The sequence below is a fragment of the Musa acuminata genome, chromosome BXJ1-4 (genome assembly GCF_036884655.1).
Source record: "Musa acuminata AAA Group cultivar baxijiao chromosome BXJ1-4, Cavendish_Baxijiao_AAA, whole genome shotgun sequence".
NCBI classification, from domain to species: Eukaryota; Viridiplantae; Streptophyta; class Magnoliopsida; order Zingiberales; family Musaceae; genus Musa; species Musa acuminata.
Genome location: NC_088330.1, coordinates 12050342 through 12069717, shown reverse-complemented (window position 1 = coordinate 12069717; position 19376 = coordinate 12050342). Strand labels below are relative to the sequence as shown.

General features: G+C 44.0%; 2 protein-coding genes and 1 long non-coding RNA gene across 4 annotated transcripts; 2 read left to right on the top strand and 1 right to left on the bottom strand.

Annotated features, from left to right (window-relative positions):
- Positions 1–5859: 5859 nt before the first annotated feature.
- Positions 5860–10097, top strand: LOC103981488 (uncharacterized). Of its 2 annotated transcripts, none has more exons than XM_009398231.3 (3): positions 5860–6221; positions 7038–7313; positions 8674–10097. In XM_009398231.3, the coding sequence occupies exons 1-3, from the start codon at positions 6078–6080 to the stop codon at positions 9790–9792; spliced, it is 1539 nt and encodes a 512-aa protein (XP_009396506.1). In that variant the 5' UTR covers positions 5860–6077; the 3' UTR covers positions 9793–10097. The 2 variants fall into 2 exon arrangements, with proteins under 2 accessions (XP_009396506.1, XP_065023592.1); XM_065167520.1 differs by having other exon boundaries at positions 6079–6752.
- A 1467-nt stretch (positions 10098–11564) lies between these two features.
- LOC135649303 (uncharacterized) lies at positions 11565–14476 on the bottom strand. Its single transcript, XR_010501225.1, has 2 exons — positions 13809–14476; positions 11565–13705 (listed from the first exon to the last, which is right to left on the bottom strand). It is a non-coding gene; the product is annotated as an uncharacterized LOC135649303 (long non-coding RNA).
- A 316-nt stretch (positions 14477–14792) lies between these two features.
- Positions 14793–17344, top strand: LOC135649292 (putative receptor protein kinase ZmPK1). The gene has a single exon (XM_065167508.1). The coding sequence runs from the start codon at positions 14850–14852 to the stop codon at positions 17259–17261; it is 2412 nt and encodes an 803-aa protein (XP_065023580.1). The 5' UTR covers positions 14793–14849; the 3' UTR covers positions 17262–17344.
- The last annotated feature ends 2032 nt before the right edge of the window (positions 17345–19376 follow it).

Here is a 19376-nt window from a genome sequence, read left to right as displayed (position 1 = left end):
ACGGGTATACAACATACCAATCTATCCGATTATCTCGATGTCCCTCTCGAGTAACCTATGACCGGGATTATTTAGGATATGTGTTTAAAGGCGAATCGGTCTCATTATCGTGATCTCATCACGATCCAATTTTCATTGCATAGATCCAAGGACATCACAATATATACATGCATATATGCAATAGTCAATATAAAGTGATAAATGCCAACATATAACAAGCAAAAAGATTATGTGTCAAGTCACACGTGTCATCACTCATGTGATTGACTTGCTGGGCACCTATGTCTAGCATACTCGACCTTGTCCTCTGACTTGTCAGGCTCCCTTAAGTGAATATAGGCTCTAGAGTAGTCCAACTCTCTAGTTGCTTCAATCATACCTCTTCACGATCAAGTCTCTCCCATGGGACTCACTAGGACTTGCATTTAAACTTTTCTCTCGGTGGAACACAACCCCCCCCATATGCTGATAACCAAGGCTTTCATTTGATACAAAACTCGATGCACGCACAGAAGATCCGCCTCTACGGTACCATGACCTTCACTCCTTGAATTCATAGCCCTTCTTGCCGTCATATTGTTCACCAAAGTGGAGCTCCCAATAGCTCCCGATCATACCTCCGTATGATATAGTCCCTTATGGGACTACAATCTGTGTGTATCGCATTGCCATGAACTATTCCACCACGATTTGCTGCATCATATCGCCTCTTAATGACATCTCCATTGTATTCTGATTATTGTGGGATGAACTCGGATTGCGATCCCTCCATGTGTGGCCTCTGCCAACATATCGTAGGGCCTCTTCCACCTTTGATTGTGTTCGATCCTTTGGTAATCGACTTTCATCCACCTGCTCTTGGGTCACACCTAGATGAAGCATTGCTCTAGGATAGTCCATCGCCTAGTAGCTCCCGAAGTCCATCAACTTCGCTGAAAATGGTGCACTATTGTTTGGATCCTAGGCCTCTGCCCCCCTACCAGCGCAATCTCCGCTACGCACCGCTTCCTTCATGATAACTTGAATGGCAACACTATAGCATATTATTCAAGAGTACTCGCCTCCACGTCCTCTTGCCCCGTGCCAAGGCCTTTTGAACCTAACTACACCTTTGCAAGTTAAGTCACCTTAGTTCCTCCGTCAAATGCTTCTCTGAGATAAGGTGCATGTGCCTCGAAGCTCCCTTAGTCTTTGGCACCATGCAGGATGTGTTGAATCTCGTATTTTGATGATGAAACTACTTGATATATGTTTATGATTTAATCTGCGTTTTGAGTGACGCAGGATGCCTCGATCAGGATGAGACAATTAAAGCAGGAAAATCATGTTGTGCCGGAGGAACATGTCAGAAGATTGGACGTCGGGCCGGTGGATTGGTCGACGTATCGACAGAAGGCTTCGGGCCGTGGACTCGGGCATCGGGCCAAGAAGAGCGGGTATTGTGCCAAGGATATCGGAGTTGCAGAGTCAACAGGCCGATTAGGCAATAGGCTGCAGGAAAGGACGATGCGCCGAAGAATCGGACGAAGCGTCGAGGGACCAATGACATGCCGGACAACTTGGTTAATTGCTTAGGATTAATTGTCTCGATCGAAGTTTTGCTTTAATTGTGTAGGATTAACTATGATAACGATGAAGACATAAAGCGAAACAAAGTGTCGGAGTCAAGCGCGAAGGATTTGTTGCGAGTTCGAGAGTTCGACGGAAGTCTGAAGGTTCGTTGGGAGTTCGCGCAGCTCGCCAAGAAAGATCAGAGCTTGCCGAAGAAGCTCGTTGGAACTCACTAAGATCACATCGTGAAGTCTAGGAGCTTGCCAGGAGTCCGCAGAATGGTTTCCGAGAGTTCATCGGAAGACCGCCGGAAGTTTGCCGAAAGCTCGCTAGAAGAAGTCTTGACTTGCGGACTTTGTAATAGCTTAGAAAATGTCTTTAAAATCATAGTTAGCACGTTAATTAGGGTTAGGATTAGGTGTTAATCCTATAACCCAAGTAGGGGCCAATTAGGCCCAAGTTCGGACTGGTTTGGACCAAGTTTGGAGCCAAACCAAGTGAGCTGAAATAGTGAAAGAGGTGCAACCGCCCAGGCTAGGAGGTAGCACCGCCCAGGCTAAGTCTTCCAACGAGGCTGGGAGGTGCAACCGCCCCAGCCAGGAGGTGCAACCGCCTGGGCTCAGTCTCCGAGCGAGACTGGGCGGTGCAACCTCTCCTGACAAGAGGTGGCACCGCCTGAGCTCAAGTTTCGAGCTCTGCCAGGCGGTGCAACCGCCCCAGTCAGGAGGTGCAACCGCCTGAGCTCAGTCTTCGAGCTCTGGCAGAGAGGTGCAACCGCCCCTGACAGAGGTAGCACCGCCCAGAGGCTCAGTCTTCGAGCTCTGCCAGGCGGTGCAACCTCTCCAGTTAGGAGGTGCAATCGCCTGATCCCGGAATTCCGGGATTTTATCGTTTTGAGCTCCAAATTTGAATTGGGTTGGGGCCTATAAATACCCCACCCATTCAGCACTGAAAGAGCAAGAACTCAAGCCGAAATCTTGATCTTTTCAGTGGTTCTTAGAGCTCAAAACTGCTAGTTTTCCTCCTCCTTCTGTTCTTCAAGTTTGAGTTGTAAAGTGAGGAGAGAAAACATTTGTAAGGGTTGTCTCCTAAGCCCATCAAAAGGAGTGAATCTGTAAGAGGGTAGTTGGCCTTCGCCTATTGAAGGAAGGCTTCTAGTTGACGTCAGTGACCTCATCGGTGGAGGAAGCCAAAAGTGGAGTAGGTCAAGACTGACCGAACCACTCTAAATCTCTGGTTTGCATTTATTTTGAGCACTTTATCATTACTGCAAACCTCCTACTTAGCCTCTGCTCTCTGCGCTTTTACGAACGAATTCTGTGCAGTTTACGTTTACGTCTTGATTCTGTTTATAACTGCAAACTGATTTCTGCGAACGAGTTTCTTTGCAGTTTACGTTTACGTCTTGATTCTGTTTATAACTGCAAACTGATTTCTGCGAACAAGTTTCTTTGCAGTTTACGTTTACGTCTTGATTCTGCTTAGACGTAAAACTATGTTTTAGACGTAAACTACTTTTGAACGTAAAACTACGTTTAGACGTAAAACTGCGTTTAGACGTAAACTGCGTTTAGACGTAAAACTACGTTTAGACGTAAAACTGCGTTTAGACGTAAACTGCGTTTAGACGTAAAACTACGTTTAGACGTAAAACTGTGTTTAGACGTAAAACTGCGTTTAGACGCAAACTGCACTGCGCTCAGACGCAATCTGATCTTAGACGTAAACTGCGCTCAGACGCAAACTGCGCTTAAACGCAATCTGAGCTTAGACGTAAATCTGCGTTTAGACGCAAACTGCGCTTAGACGCAAAACTGCGCTTAGACGCAAACTGTGTTTAGACGCAAACTGCGCTTAGACGCAAAACTGCGCTTAGACGCAAACTGTGTTTAGACGCAAACTGCGCTTAGATGCAATCTGCGCTTAGACGCAAACTGCACTTAGATACAAACTGTGAATCAGCTTTTGCATCATAATAGTTTCTATCGAACGAACGTAGCTTTCAGTTTTAATCGCTGTAAAATTTCCGCTGCACTAATTCACCCCCCCCTCTTAGTGCTCTCGATCCTAACAGGATGAGCCTGCTCCATCAGAATGAGGGACCTATGGAACAACATGATCCTGCTCTTACCTCTATAAGAGTTTATATCTTTGACCTATGTCCAAGGAAAGCTCTGTGCCTCCGCTCCATATTTCATCTTCTATATTGGCTCCGTTTATGCGGCTTGGGTACTTCGCCAAGTTACACCCAAGTTGCTCCGCTCCTCTGTTTGCATCGAGTTGATGGTGGTCCTCGCGCCCACCATTCCACGGGTCAATCCTCCCTTGAGTCTGATCTCCATATCAACTCCAAGTGTGCATTCATTTGTGTTGCTTTGGGTCGCTTCCCCACTTGATCTCACAATGCATCCATCAATGCATTCTCTAAAGCGAGATCATGCGATGACTCCTCGTCGCTCACTCGGCCCATTGAGCTTCGTGAAGTTATTATTTTTGAGGTACTCCTCCTCAACTTGTGCAGTCTGTTGCATGTGATTCTCCCTCTAGAGAGCCGGGACTTATCCCTCTTGGGTATCTATCCCATTGGAGCAACATCTCTCTTCATTTCCTTCCCTCTGAAAGCTTCGGAGACCACCATCCCCTTGGACTATTCCGACTTGCTGAAATAACTATGCATTGTTCTGCCTCATGTAAACGCACTTACTAGATTATGACTCTATATCAATACAATCCTCGTTGCACCACTCAAGGTCTAGTAACATGCTGAACTCGCTACACACTTCAGCCTCCTACGGACGTAACCTTCTCATGCTGAAGAGAAAGTTTCAATGCTCCATAGCGCCAGGTTTCGGTCGCTTTGGGATGGCCGAGAACATTCCATCGTCCGCATACAAGCCCTTACATGAGTACTGAATTCTTCGAGTTAGCAATTCCCCTCACCTCTATGAGCTTTGTATAACTCTTTCGGTCGTTGTGCAACCCATTCCACCTTGCATGATCTCATCCTTTACCAAGCACCTCGCTTGCCTTGAGCACCATCAATTATAATTGTCAACGTGGAGCCATAGCTCGAACTCAGCTATCCCAACCTTTGTGCGCTATGCATTCTTCCAATCTTGCTTGTTCTTATGGTGCCTCTTGCGCGAAGGGTTGGCCATTCCTCTGAATGCCAATCTCAGATGCTCGCTCCTTCAAGCGACTCCTTTTCCCTACATCTCTATGCCTGTTTTCCCCTAAATGGTCGCACATGCTGACTAGCCTCAACGCAGCCCAACTAGGTCCCCCATGTTTGTATGCCAAGTGTTTCTATGACTGCTTGTCCTGCTCTGATACCATCTATCATGGACTTGGTTTTGCCTAAGTCATGTGGCACCCTTGCATGTCCCGTCCGCAAAGGTCAACCTCCCTGAAACCTCTCATGGTCCCTTAGGACCTAGAAAAGGGAAAACGAGTTAAAGAAAACGCCTCACTCGGGATCCACAAGCAAATATTTCTGAATACACTTCATATAGCCAATGTAAATTATAAACACACTTTAATAGTTATACAAAAAAGAGTCAAAATGATCCACTACATACTGAATATCTCTCACAAGTATCCACATGATATAACCTTTATTTACAAGCCTAAAACGACCACCAAACCCAACTAAAATGGGGCTGTTAAGCCTTCAACCATCCCTCTACATGTTGTGCAAAGCATGAACAAATCAAGAGACACAGACATATGTAAGCATTACATCAAACATCATGTTTAGAATTTTATCCATGATAATACGTCGGGCACAAGAAGTTCATCATACCGAACAAGCAGTAGATGCTCCGCCACTTCATGAATGCCTCCTTGCTGCAATCGGAAGTCAACCGGATTACCTTTTTTTACCCATCAAACCGATAAAAATTAATCATTAAAAAGTTTTAATTTGGGTAAAATAAAAAAAGAGATATTAAAATTATCTTTTTTTACTTATTGATTTGACATCAATCCAACACATATTATGTTATTTTTTATGGCAACAATAATTTTAGAAAAAAATAAAACGATTGTTTCACTTCTCATAAAAATTATACCGTTAAAAGGGTCCAAATGCATAGGATAATATATAATTAAAATGAATATGTAATTAACCGCAGATATAGAATAATACTAAAAGCACATACTATGAATTTTTATATTTCCATCCTTATCCTCGCCCATCAAATGTCTTTCGGTAACCGCTTAGCTTAAACGGAATCCACGTCTTAGATATGGTCCAAGGTGTTACATTGCCCCTTCCTGCTCCGTCTCATTCTGGGGGTATTTAGCCGCAAGAAACGTGTAGCGAGCACATCTTAACGGACGTTACAGTGGGCTCCTACCGTCGAGGTTCACTGGTCTCCGCCTCGTCGCCCTCGCTGCGCTCCATAAGCTGCCCGTCGTCGCAAGATAGCAACCGACCTTGTCGTTTCCTTCCCTTTCCTAGGCGACCAAGAAAAGAGGAGACGGTTGCGACCCTGTCCCTAACCCTTACCTCGGTCTCTGTTTCGATGGCGTCGGGTGAATCCTCCGGCCGGGCCGCCGCTTCGGACTCCAACTCGTTCGATTTCGGATCCGATGATGTTCTCTGCCCCTACGGTGACTATGCCGCCCAGGACCCCTCGATCGGGAAGCGATCGAACCTTCCCGGGACGGTATTCTCCTTTCTTGATCTTGTTTCCTCCGTTGATTTGTTGATGCCACGTATTGATGTCCGGACTTGTCGGATTGGTTCGCCAATTTGGTCAGTATTGGAAACAGGACGAGAGTTTTGATGCTTAGAATGGGCATCGTATCCCATTTTCTCTTGTAACATGGGACGCTTACTTACGAACGCCAACCGTAGATGTAATGCAATTGATTGTTCAGAGTAAGGGAGAATTAGGGTTTTCGTTATTATTGCTAATGCTTGTGATCTCTTCTGGTTTGGTTTCAGTTTGATGGTTTGGTTGGGATTGTCTTTACATAGATAGACATTGGTATGACGCTATAATGTGACTACTTTGATATGTTTCCAACCTTGGATGGTTTTCATCGTGTTATGCTCAATTGGTAATCAAGAATAGCCACCTATTGTTGGATCCGGATGGTAACATGCAGATGTGTTGCACCTTCTGCAAGAATGTTCGCTTTCTCAAAAGTTGAGGCATATGATGCACTCATTGTATCCTTTCGCACTTGTAAATGTAAGCCCTGAAGTGTGATTTGTCCTTTATATACATCATAGAATTTGTTAATGTTGTGGTAATCTATGTCTATCGAAAGTCACTTATCCTTATTTTGTTGAATTTACTAGAAAATCTATAACAAGTCCATTAATTATTCATTTGAAAGAACTAGGATTTTAGTCCATGGACCATCACATTTTTATTGCTCTCCATGAGAAATAACTAAGATAGCCCTAATGTAATGTAAACAAGGTAATGCATCGAATCTCAAATTGTTTCTATTACTTGATCTTCATAAAGCAGGATATCCAAGAATGCAGAATGGGGAGATCATTGGTCAGTGCTTATGAGAAAGAAGATTGTTCCAAGTATAGTGTAACATCTTCTGTCGAGAAATGCATGAAAAAATATGCTGATACTCTACTTCAATCGCTTGAGGCTATAAGTGGCCGTTTGTCACAGATGGAGATACATTTCCACAAACTTGAACAATCACTTTGTGAACTACGAGGTGATTTCATTCAGGATCAGAGTGACAAGGATCTGAACTTCAAGTCTCTTGAGAAACATCTCCAAGAAGTAAGTTTAATGCTGATATCACATAAGTGTTTGTGTTTATATAATTTGTTTTCGCGACTCAATTAAAGGAAGATGCTTCATGATAGTACTTTCTGTCCGCTTAGAGTGGCTTGACTTGGGTTCTGCAGATAATCTCCTTTATGGTTATAATAGCAGTAATAGTGATGGCTGGTTATTATTGATTTTATTAAAATTAGATGGTTATGTTTTCTTGGTATCGAGACATTATGGCATAGGCTGATTCAGAAAGAACTCCAGATCGAATGACTAGTTCTTTGTCCTTTTAAGGTTTTGGTCGGATTTAATTGTTTGACATAACCTACGCTTTAATTTTTCCGCTGAGTTCAACGCAATTTGTGCTTGTGTTTCAAACTTGCTATCCTTCTATATCAAATGGACAATGTTATCACTGTATGTGCTGGATGATTAACATTTCCTAGCATCCTCTGAGTGGAATAGTTTGAGAGTGTAACTTGTAGCTGTAGATTGGTTGTCCAAGTAAACATATAATATCAGGTTGTAATCAAGGAGATGGTTTTATCTGAAAATAAATGGCATCCAATCAAATTTATAAGGTAATTGAAACGTCAATGGCTGTTTAGTAGTAACGATAACCATGCTATATAAATCGTCTGATCCTTTTTAACAGTCCACTGGATCTTTTGCACATGAAGTGAAACAGAAGATCATCAACGTTGTAGGATGCTTGGAATGTTGATAAGTAGATTTATGTGGTGTCTGAAGAACCACTATCCATTAATATGTTTTTTTAGTTTATGAATTATTTTTCTGATCTTTAGAAAGCCTAGAAAATAGATGGCTTTTGCACATACGAACTTCTTAAATAATATACATGCATTGTGGATATGATCAGTAAAGGAGAAAGTTGATGATCACTCGAAATAGGCACAGAGCTTTTTTGACAGATAGGATTATAAATGGGTAGCCATATTCATACACATGTAGAGGATGTTTCAACCAACCGATAAAGGTTTATGATGGCAATCATAAATGCTTTGGGTGATGCTTGCCTATGGTCAATGCGGCACCGAAGATGGTCTTTTAGTGGATAAGCTAATGGCCATGCATGTGTACCTCTTTATATTTTTTTATATCTATTCAAATTTCTTGGTGTATATTTCTTTTCTTCATGTTATGGCTAAGAAAGGTACAAAATCTGGCTTGCATGTAAAATTAACTTAGCTATTTACCTCGAAACTGATAGAGTTCAATTTCAAACCATGTGTAAGCAATGATATCATCATGGTACCTACCAGTCATATAAGGTTCATTTTACAATCTACAGATACCTTAAGTTGGAGTCTATTATACAATAATCGCCTTGCACTCTCCACATCAGGTCCACAGGTCTGTTCAAATTATGAGAGACAAGCAAGAGCTCGCTGAAACTCACAAGGAACTGGCCAAGCTTCAAATGGTGCAGAAAGAATCTGTAGAAAAGAAGGAAGAAGTTGTTGCACGATCTGTTTCGGAGCCCAAAAAGCTGGACGATAAGCCAGACGTTGCAAACCAGCAGCTGGCCCTTGCCCTACCTCGACCTGCTACTTCGCCACCGATACTTCCGGATGGAACTTCTCAGTCAATCCAACCGTACAAAGAACTTCCTATGCAGCATCAGCCGCCTATCTCTTATAATATCCAACTGGATCAAATCATAATGAGTCAAGCAGCAAGATACTATCATCATCATCAAACTTTGCCACATAGCCAACCTGTGCAGGCAAGACCTCAGCTTCAGGATGGCCCAGTCCAGGCACCACCACGGCAACCGCTGATAGCCAACCAGAATCGACCTCCATCATTTTCTCAGTACCAGCAGCAATTGCCTTCACAGCCTGCCCAGCACTTGGCGCAACAGGTGGCCCAGCCTCAACAACCCGCTTCACAGACCCAACCATCATATCCTCCATACCCACCTCAACCTGTTCCTGCAACATTTCCTGACAGCAGCGTGCCTACGCAGGTCCCACAACCTAATGTGACAGCGATCCGCCCTGAAGTTTTGCCATTCGGTGATGGACGAACAGGAAGCTTAGGATCACAGCCACACCTACACAATATGCAGCAACCGATGCTGTCTCCAGTCAGCCAGAGCTCTTTTGGATCACAGCTCAGCAAGGGTAGTTACATGGGAGGTAGCACGACGCATCCGCCTCCACCTTACAATCTACAGGGTTACAATGCTGCCTCTAGTTATCCACCAAACAACAACTTTCCAGTTGCCAGGAACCAGCAAATACCTCCGAGCAATAGTGCAGCTCTCCCCTATGACTCGAGACTGACGCGCAATCACTCCTACGGAGAGATGATTGAGAAAGCTGTTGGTATGGGATATGATAGGAATCAGATCATCGGTGCTGTTCAGAGGATGGTCGAGAGCGGTCAGCCTATGGATTTTCATTCGCTGCTCGATAGATTGAATGGACAAGCCGCTGCAGCACCTGCACGAGCATGGTGAGACAAACTCACGCTGTGAGTTGCCGACGTTGGCTTTTCATTTGTATCAGATCCTGAGATTGCATGGTGTTCGTAGATAAAAATTGCTACCCATGTGACAAACAGGATCCTTCTGGTAACATTTGTTGTCAGGTGAAAGCTCATTACGACACCACGACGTATCAGACGTCATGGCCGACGAGTACTGTGGAAAACTCGGAATTATATTCTCTCGGTCGCCCGATTTCTCGTGTAGCACAAGTAGATTTGCTTTCTTCTAATAGATTGGTAAATCATGCAATGCTCGGCAGTGATCGTTGTGGTCAATATTGTGGATGGTGGGTTCTAGAAGTACGGTTGTTTTCCTATCCCACTTTGAAGCATAAATGGCAGTGTCCATAGGAAATGCCTCAGATGTCTCAGTTTCGTTAGACAGCAAATGAGTTACTCTTAACACATCCGGCTCGAATCATCCTCCCACCTAGTTGATGCATCGAGACACCTCACCGAGATACAGTAGTTTCGATTTGCCAATCTGTTTCTTTCCCCCTTTTTTTTTTCGAGCATTTATCCTCCCTTTCAGTCTTAATATAGGATCTAGTGTTGAAATTCTCAAATAATGTGCATCAAATGATGTCGCCTAAACAACTTAATAATTGTTTATTGTGTGTGTTCGTACACGTGTATATATATATATATATATATATATATATATATATATATATATATATATATATATATATATATATATATATATATATATATGTGTGTGTGTATGATATTTTAGGATATTTTGTTTTATCAATTTGATGAAAAAAACCCCTTCGCCCTTTACCAATTGTGTTTGTCATCACCGTTCGTCAAACCTCCTCCCCCTTCTCTCTCTTTCCCCTTCTCTTCCCCTCTTCTTCCTCGTTGCTTCTATGCAACATCGCTCGTGAGCGATTGCCTTGTCCCCCTCTTCAATCGCTCAGTTGGTCATCCTCCGCACCACCCTGTTGACGAGCCCCCATCCCCATCACATCCAAGCGCTGCTCTCCTTCAACAACGGTTCCCGCCTTTCACTCGTTGAACCTCCTCTCCTGTTGGCTCTGCGTAGCATCGCCCGTAGGCGACTACCTTGTTACCCACCTTTGCTGCCTGTAGATGACAACCTTGTTCCCCTCCCTTGGCTAAGGCCGTAGCCATAGCAATCGCCTCGTTCCCCTCTCTCTTATGTCACCCAACTAGTCATCCTCCACGCCACCACCCACCACCTTACAAATGAGTACCCTATCTCAGCCTCATTCAGGTGCTCCTCTTCTTTGGCCATGGGTCGCACCTCTCCATTGCGGCCATCCTTCGCTCTACCCATCACTAGCGCCCTTTGTTGCCTACTTTCGCTCTACCCACCTCCGCTTTATCCACGCTGCAAAAGCAACATATATATGTATATATTCTTATTCCCATATAGGATCAACTTTAACCAAGGTTAAGAAGATTAAATTCTTGAATTTAATAGTACTTAGCAATGGTTACCATTGATGCAATGTCCATGAGAAGGAAGCCTACGACTCAATCTACGATTACTATTTGAGCTCCAACTACTGGTGATGAAACAACAGAAGCTTGGAAAATAATTTCAAACCATAATCTATCACAACTTTTTTCTTTCCATAATGGAGATCGAAGAAAATGCAAGTAATCGAGAGAGAACTCTCCATACCAAAAATATCAGACCTAAACAAACAGGAAGAAAGTCAACCAAGCACGTATCAACCATGACAGAACACAATGCAGAATACTAAAATGAAGTTAAGAAAAAGTTTGAGCAAACCAAGTCTTCACGTTAACACATACACGTGTAATTCAAACGTTGACATAAACACATCATGAAATCTATGGTATATCAAATGAAGTTGAAAAAGTCAAGCAAACCACGTCTTCACATTGGCTTGGCAAATCCATTTTCCGACATATGAGAGGAGAAATAATAAAACCTTTTGCAAACTTAAAATTATTGAAACATATATATCAGCTAACAAACCAGAGTGACACAAGCAAATTTATAATATTAGCAGAACATGTCATGACATTTCCCCTTTCCTATGTGCACCCAGCCGATCCTAGAAAAAGGCCCCATAAAGCTTCAACAAATCAAGGGAGCATGAACGAGGATAATATATCAAGTGTCTTTGTCTATGCATCTGGCTGAATCCACCTGATATACCATCATCATACATCCTCATTGCCAGCCGACTTAAAGACAATATATCAGTACATCTCTTCATTTGGCAACGTATTGAATAAGAAAAAAAATTAAGATGGGAAATTCTACCGAAATATGAACAGCAAACATGTTTTTTGGCCTAGGCTTCCAGTTTCAATAATGTCATTTTTTCCTCTGATTTTGATAGCATCTCGATCTTTTACAAAAAGCTAGTCAAGTCAAGACCAGCCAGTGGTAAATAAATAGTAATAAATTGTATTTAGGGGAGAAGGTTTCTTGGTTCCACTAATTGTGTCAAGGAAAAGAGAGCAAGAACTGGTGAAACACAAAAAGGTCCTGAAATATTTGTGCATAAACAATAAACAATTTTGAAGGTTTATAAAGAATTTATATCACATACAATGTGATATAAAAAGGCAAAAGAGAAAAAAGATGTGTTCTTGCATCAAAAATAAAAAAAGAAGAACAGCATATGTAAAAACAATTGTGTTTAAAACAAGTACGAACTTATAGGACAACCAAGAATGATTTCTATCGACACATTAGGGTAGCTTACTGTTGGTGACAACTAGAGTTGTTTCCAACGCAAACTGTCTGACCTAAAACAAACTACAGGATGGGCCTCAAAAGGGAAAGGACTTCACTGTAATGAAATTTTTAATGTTCTAAACCTAATCCCACACAAATAACCATACTATTTTCACGCATGTAGATAAAAAAAAAATGCCAAGAGCAACTTCATAAAAACAGAGGGCCTCCAACAACTAATTACACAATTACTTAAGCTACTCCTAGTACATTCACCACAATTAGTTAAGCTACTTCCACTGCCACTTCGAGAAGCACATCGATTCAACAAACATAAAACAAGACAAATTCCAATATATAGTCTCTCTTTCCTTCATTAGGATTAGTTTATGCTTTATACATTGGAAGAAAAATGAGGATTACAAGTTGAAGGCTTATAGGTTAAAGCAGAAGGTACACAAGTGAATGTGCTGTTCAGTGACAGAGAGAACAAGGTAGAATAGAAAAATGCAGCAGGCCTTACGCAGAGCTTTGGAGTAATTTGCATTTTGTGCAAGTCACAGAGCAGGGCATAATTCCAGGAATTATGTTCGGCAGGAGGTAAAGAGGGAGACGATTAGAATAAAGGATTGCGCAATAATAAACAAATGGAGATGCATTACTTCTTGCCCTAACCTAGTAGCAATCGTCCACATCTCTGCATGTCTAAATGGGCACTTGAAGGAAAATTGTTGATATCTGTCCATTGCCTCTTCTTGGTTCACTCGAGGCTTCCAAGAACACAGCATCAGATTCCTCTGACACTGTAGCTAATATTTATATGTCTCTTGTCTTCCTATAATATGCTGTCTAAAATGATTGATGAGTCAAGAACTCAATAACCATCCAACCCTCATCTGACCATTGGCATACATAAAATGATTGATGTCTAGGAGAATCTGAAACTACGTAACATGATTTAATTGGACATACAGTAAGCCACCATAGCAACCAACTCAAGGGCAAGAAATAGAATCGATTTAAACAGCCGCACACGATCCACTCAATAAAATGCTCAAAGAAGCAAGAAGCGGAGGACGATACCTTGGGACAGCCACCCGTATCCCCCGAGCGAAACATTGAGGATCGAGGTCATCAGAGCCGAGGCCGTCGCATCGGCATGAGCGACTCCACGCAGAAGCTCGCCTCCACGGGAGACCTTAAACGAAGAAACCGTTAGAGGAAGCAGAGCAAGAAGAGATCCAGGATCCAAGCCCATGTGGATGAAACGCTAACCGGTTTCTTATTGATATAGGTGATACCTGAGGAAACGAGCGGCGGGAGCGGGCCTCGGTTTAGGGAGGCAGAGAAGCGGAGGGCAGGCGCGAGGCCGCAACGGCTTGGGCGGCGCCCCACCCTGGAGCGACGCCGACCAGAGGACGGACCTAGCGGCGACAGCGGCCACGGCGAGAGGAAGAGACGGGAAAAGGCCGGCAGCGGGGGTTTTACAGACCACAAAAACCCTAAAAGTAGGAGCAAAATTTGTTATGCGAGTAACTGCCAGAGACTTAAATAATAATAATAATAATAATAATAATATTATTATTATTATTATTATTATTTATTTGTTGATTGCTAACCCACAGATTTCCCATTTCATCATTGATCGGATAAGAGAACGATGCAGGTTGATCTGTCTAAGTCTATCCTTCTGGTAACGTATTCCCGTGTATATCCATTGCAATTCTACATCTTCCTGACATAGTCGTCGTTTACGTTTCCAACACGACATGACATGAACGTGTCCGGAGAAATCATTTTAGTGATCAAAGTAGGTGATCGGTGGCTACATGCTATCCAAAATTATTTCCCCGTCCTTCCGGCTGGCGTCTGGACCGCAGCTGCTTTCATGCCAAGTTGACGATCGAGTAATGATGGAAGATATCCAATCATTCTTTGACTTTCTATGGCAAGTTGACATTTAAAAACAAACAGGATGACATAGAAAACTGTTCCATGGTGAAGATCCCGAGGAAAACGAATAGTGAAAGCCTCAAAACATTCGTGAGGAGACAAACACGATGTAAGATACTGAAATGGGATTGCAGCCACCGTCACGGAACGTCGACTGCCGGTCGCGTTCACTCACCTTTGTATCATTTCGTTGGTTGTGAAATATAATAGTTTCAATGATGGCATACTTTGAATGCTCGACTGTAGTCTGACCGACGACTGCAATCATTCTTCTGACGCGAGTGAAAGAGAGAGGGAGAGTTTATTTATCTGTCAATAACAAAGGAAATGATATTGATATAGAGGAGGTATTCCACAGGTAGCCCGATATCTCTCCCACCGCGTCAGACATGGGAATCAAGTTCATCTCTCCTTTGATCCTTCTCTCCCTCAGCTTTGCCTTCTTCCACTGCTCTCTTGCAACACATCCTTCTACCTTGGAAAGAGGTTCTTCTCTCTCCGTAGAGCAGCACGAGGAGGACGTTCTTACCTCACCGGACCGCGCCTTCTCTTGTGGCTTCCGCAAGGTAGGCACCAACGCCTACTGCTTCTCCATCTGGTTCACCAACTCCGAGGAGGACGCCGTCGTCTGGACCGCGAACCGCGACGCCCCCGTGAATGGCCGCGGCTCCAGGGTTTCTCTGCGTCGAGACGGCAAACTAGCCCTCACCGACGTCGACGGATCCACTGTGTGGGACACCAACACCAGCTACGCCGGAGTTTCGACTGCCGAACTCCTCGACACCGGCAACCTTGTCTTGAAGGACCGCGATGGTCATGTCCTTTGGCAAAGCTTCGATTCACCTACCGACACTTTGGTTCCTTGGCAGCCTCTGACCAAAGGAAAGCGGCTTGTATCACCGATTGCCAAGGGCGCTCGCAGATCGGGCTATTATACCCTCTACTTCGACAACGATAACGTCCTCAGGCTCATGTATGATGGACCGGAGATCTCCAGCATCTACTGGCCAAACCCGGACAGCACTTTGTACCAAAACGGAAGATCAAACTATAACAGCACGAGAATCGCATTTCTCGATGAGAAAGGGAACTTCCACTCAAGCGACGGGTTCAAAGCCCTAGCCTCCGATTTAGGTGTTGGCATCAGAAGGCGGCTGACCATGGATTACGATGGTAACCTCAGACTCTACAGCTTGAATGAGTCGACCGGGACGTGGTCCATCACCTGGGAAGCTCTGTCGCAGATCTGCAACGTGCATGGGCTATGCGGTAGGAACGGGATTTGCGAGTATTATCCGGGCATCCGGTGTTCATGTCCTCCGGGCTACGAGATGAGCGATCCCGCCGATTGGAACAGTGGCTGCAAGCCAAAGTTCAACCTCAGTTGCAGCAACCACACTCAGCAGCAGCTCCACTTCATCGAGCTCCAGGAGACGGACTACTATGGATTCGACATGAGCACCTACTCCACAATGATCTCGTTTGAAGCCTGCCGAAACGCATGCATCCAGAGTTGCGACTGCCGGGCTTTTGGCTACCGACTGGCGGGCAATGGGTTGTGTTTCCCGAAGAGTTCGCTGTTCAATGGCTACAAGTCTCCGAATTTTCCAGGTAGTATCTTTCTCAAAGTGCCTATAAGCGTAGTGTCCTCCTCGAGCTCCAATCAATCTGTGGTCACCTGCAATTCCGATGGTTCCACTGTCACAACGAGCTCTTCGCTTAGGTACGGGAACAACAGAAGCAACACCAAGTGGGTCTACCTCTACGGATTTGCTGCATCACTGGGAGCAGCAGAGTTTCTCTTCATCTTCGCAGGCTGGTGGTGCATTTTCCGGGGCCGAGATACAACCAAGTCAGTGGAGGAAGGTTACCGGATGATAAGCCGTCAGTTCAGGAGGTTCACGTACCGCGACCTCCGGGAGGCGACCGGCAAATTCAAGGAGGAGCTCGGCAGGGGAAGCTCAGGTGCGGTATACAGGGGAGTATTGGATGACAAGAGGGTGTTGGCGGTGAAGAAGCTGACGGACGTGATGGAGGGAGAAGAAGAATTCTGGGCCGAGGTAAGCGTGATCGGAAGAATCAACCACATGAATCTGGTCAGGATGTGGGGGTTCTGCTCCGAAGGCCAGCACAGGCTGCTGGTGTACGAGTACGTGGAGAATCAATCGCTGGACAAGTACCTGTTCGGCCGCGCCGACAGCGGCAGCTCGCTGGGATGGAACCAAAGGTTCAAGATCGCACTGGGGACGGCCAGAGGCCTCGCGTACCTCCACCATGAATGCTTGGAGTGGGTCATCCACTGCGACGTGAAGCCCGAAAACATCCTCCTGGACCGTGACTTCGAACCCAAGATCGCCGATTTCGGCCTGGCCAAGCTGTCGAAGCGGGACGGCCCGGGCTTCAACATCTCGCGGATGCGAGGAACGACGGGGTATATGGCGCCCGAATGGGCGCTGAGCTTTCCGATCACCGCCAAGGTCGACGTGTACAGCTACGGCGTCGTGCTTCTGGAGATACTGAAGGGGAGCCGGGTTTCGGACTGGGTGGAAGCGGACGGAACAGAGAAGAGCCTGAGGTCGCTGGTGGCCGAGCTGAAGGAGCAACTGGGCGGCAGCGACGAGTCATGGGTGAGAGATGTAGTGGATCACAGGTTGCGTGGGCAGTTCAATCATGAGCAGGCGACGGCCATGGTGAAGATTGCAGTGTCCTGCTTGGAGGAAGACCGCAGCAGAAGGTTGACCATGAATGAAATCGTCAAATTGCTGATAGCTTGTGGGGAGAAAGATGCTGATCGTATTTAAAGTATAACTTTAGAAAAAAATTAAATTATTATATTTTTTTCGTATCTTTTAAATAAATTAATTGATTAGAAATATTTTTTTTCTTTTATTTGATTTTATCTTTGATTAGTAATATCTTATTACTATTATTTGAGAAAGAGTTGCAATTGTATGTAATCTTTTTTTGTTTTTTGTTTTTTTCACACATCCAGCATGGTGATCCATATTAATGTTTTTGTTTCTTTATTCAAAGAAAATGATGCAAAGATATGTAGCTATGTGAATTGGTTTAAGATAATTAATTAGTTACTCCAATTTGAATTAGTTACATGTGCTCTGCTCGTTCGACCCGTCAACCCCATCGGAAGGCAGCCGTCGCACGATTGCATCGACCCAAGGAAAATGACTCCCGCAGTACATGACGACGTTTCTGTACGGTAATTTCAAGTGGGCTCGTTCCCGGAGAACCAAACAGGGGGCGAGGTGTTTTGTCGGCATCGTTCACCGGGTGCGTGTTTGTCTTGACGTGTTGCACTCGGAAGACCCCACGGCGTACCTCCTTGGGGGCGGACGCGCGGTGCTGCCCGGCGTAACAGCTGATGCCGCCCGACGCGCACCAACTGCTCTGGGAATTGCCTGACCGGGCCGTAGCACAATCTTTACCCAGATTAGGTGATGGATGTTTGTACCGAGTAAGAGGAAGTGAGATGATTGCCGGATGGGAGATGGTAATGCAACCCCTACAGGTTTGTCCTCTTTCATCTCGATGCAATCCTCTTCCCATTATAAGAAGGCAAACGTGATATTTCATACATAAGCTTGTTTGTCGTATAAAAATCCAGTTAATCTGATATTCTAGTTAGTTATTATGGTGCCCTAGTGGTAGGTGAAAATATATAGGACAAGAAACATGCTTGAAGCCAAGAATTTATCCAAGCAATTCTTGGTTGTGGAACATTTCCTCTTGACCTTTCGTCGTTAGTGAGTAATCATGCTTTGTTTATTGATTGGCAATGGTGGTGGAGTGAAGCATATTGTTAGTTGTGAGGCATCCGGATGCTTGGCCTTAATCTGACTGTAAAGCTGTACAACTGCCCCTCTTTGTAAGTCATAGCTAGCTAACATTTTGCAGCCCCAGTCATTGTGATGTCTCCTGGGATGTTTAGCAAGGACTTTGGCAGATGGTTAGGCAACCCCAGCAAGGTAAAATGCAAGAGTTTGTGATCCCAAGTGCAAAGGACATTTGATACCATAATTCATGAAAGAAGAGTATTTGACAACTTATATAACATGTAATGAGATGCTCAGAGCAGATACAAGAAGTGAAGTTTAGTTTACTCAAATGATATATTTGTGAATAATTCAATGAATATTCCCAGTAGAAGGAAAAGGGTTTGAAGATTCTTAAGGTTAATAGGAAAGAGAAAAAATATGGAAATTGATTATTCCAGTAAGCCATCCATTGCATTTCCTGAAATCGATAGTTGTCATTTGCTTTATTCTTTCAAAAGATATTTATTTTCATCTTCCTTCTAGGAATCACTGTCTCTCATCCTTTTTATCAAACACTAAACTTTCGCTATCACTTCGTTTGCAAGATTTATCCACTATGGTTGTGATTTCTGGAATGCTTTTGATAGAAGTGAATGAGATAAGGCAGCATTGGACAGCAAATTCAACAAGAACATCTTTCTTTGTTTCCATGTTTGCTGATAATTAGTTTGTTTCCCTAGTTGATGTGCAAGATATCAACAGAGCGGATGTTTTAGAAGCTATTGCACCAACCTCATGCTATCTCAATCACCATAGTATCACAAACTTAGTTGATTTTGTCGAAGTCGTACGACATTCTTGCGTGTCTGTTCGTAGAAGTCAGTCTTCTTGAAACCTTCGATGATCCTTTAGGACCTACAAAAGGAAAAAACGGGTTAGAGAAAGCGTTTCACTCGGGATTCACAAGCAGCTATTTTAGCAAACACTTTATAGGCAATGCAAATTACAAACATAGATTTCACAAGTTCTAAACGGTCGTACAACAAAGGGTTCAAAATAGTCCACTACAGACTGAAATCCTCACAAGTACTCACATGACAGAACCTTCATTTACAAGCCTAAAACGGCCATCAAAGCCAACAA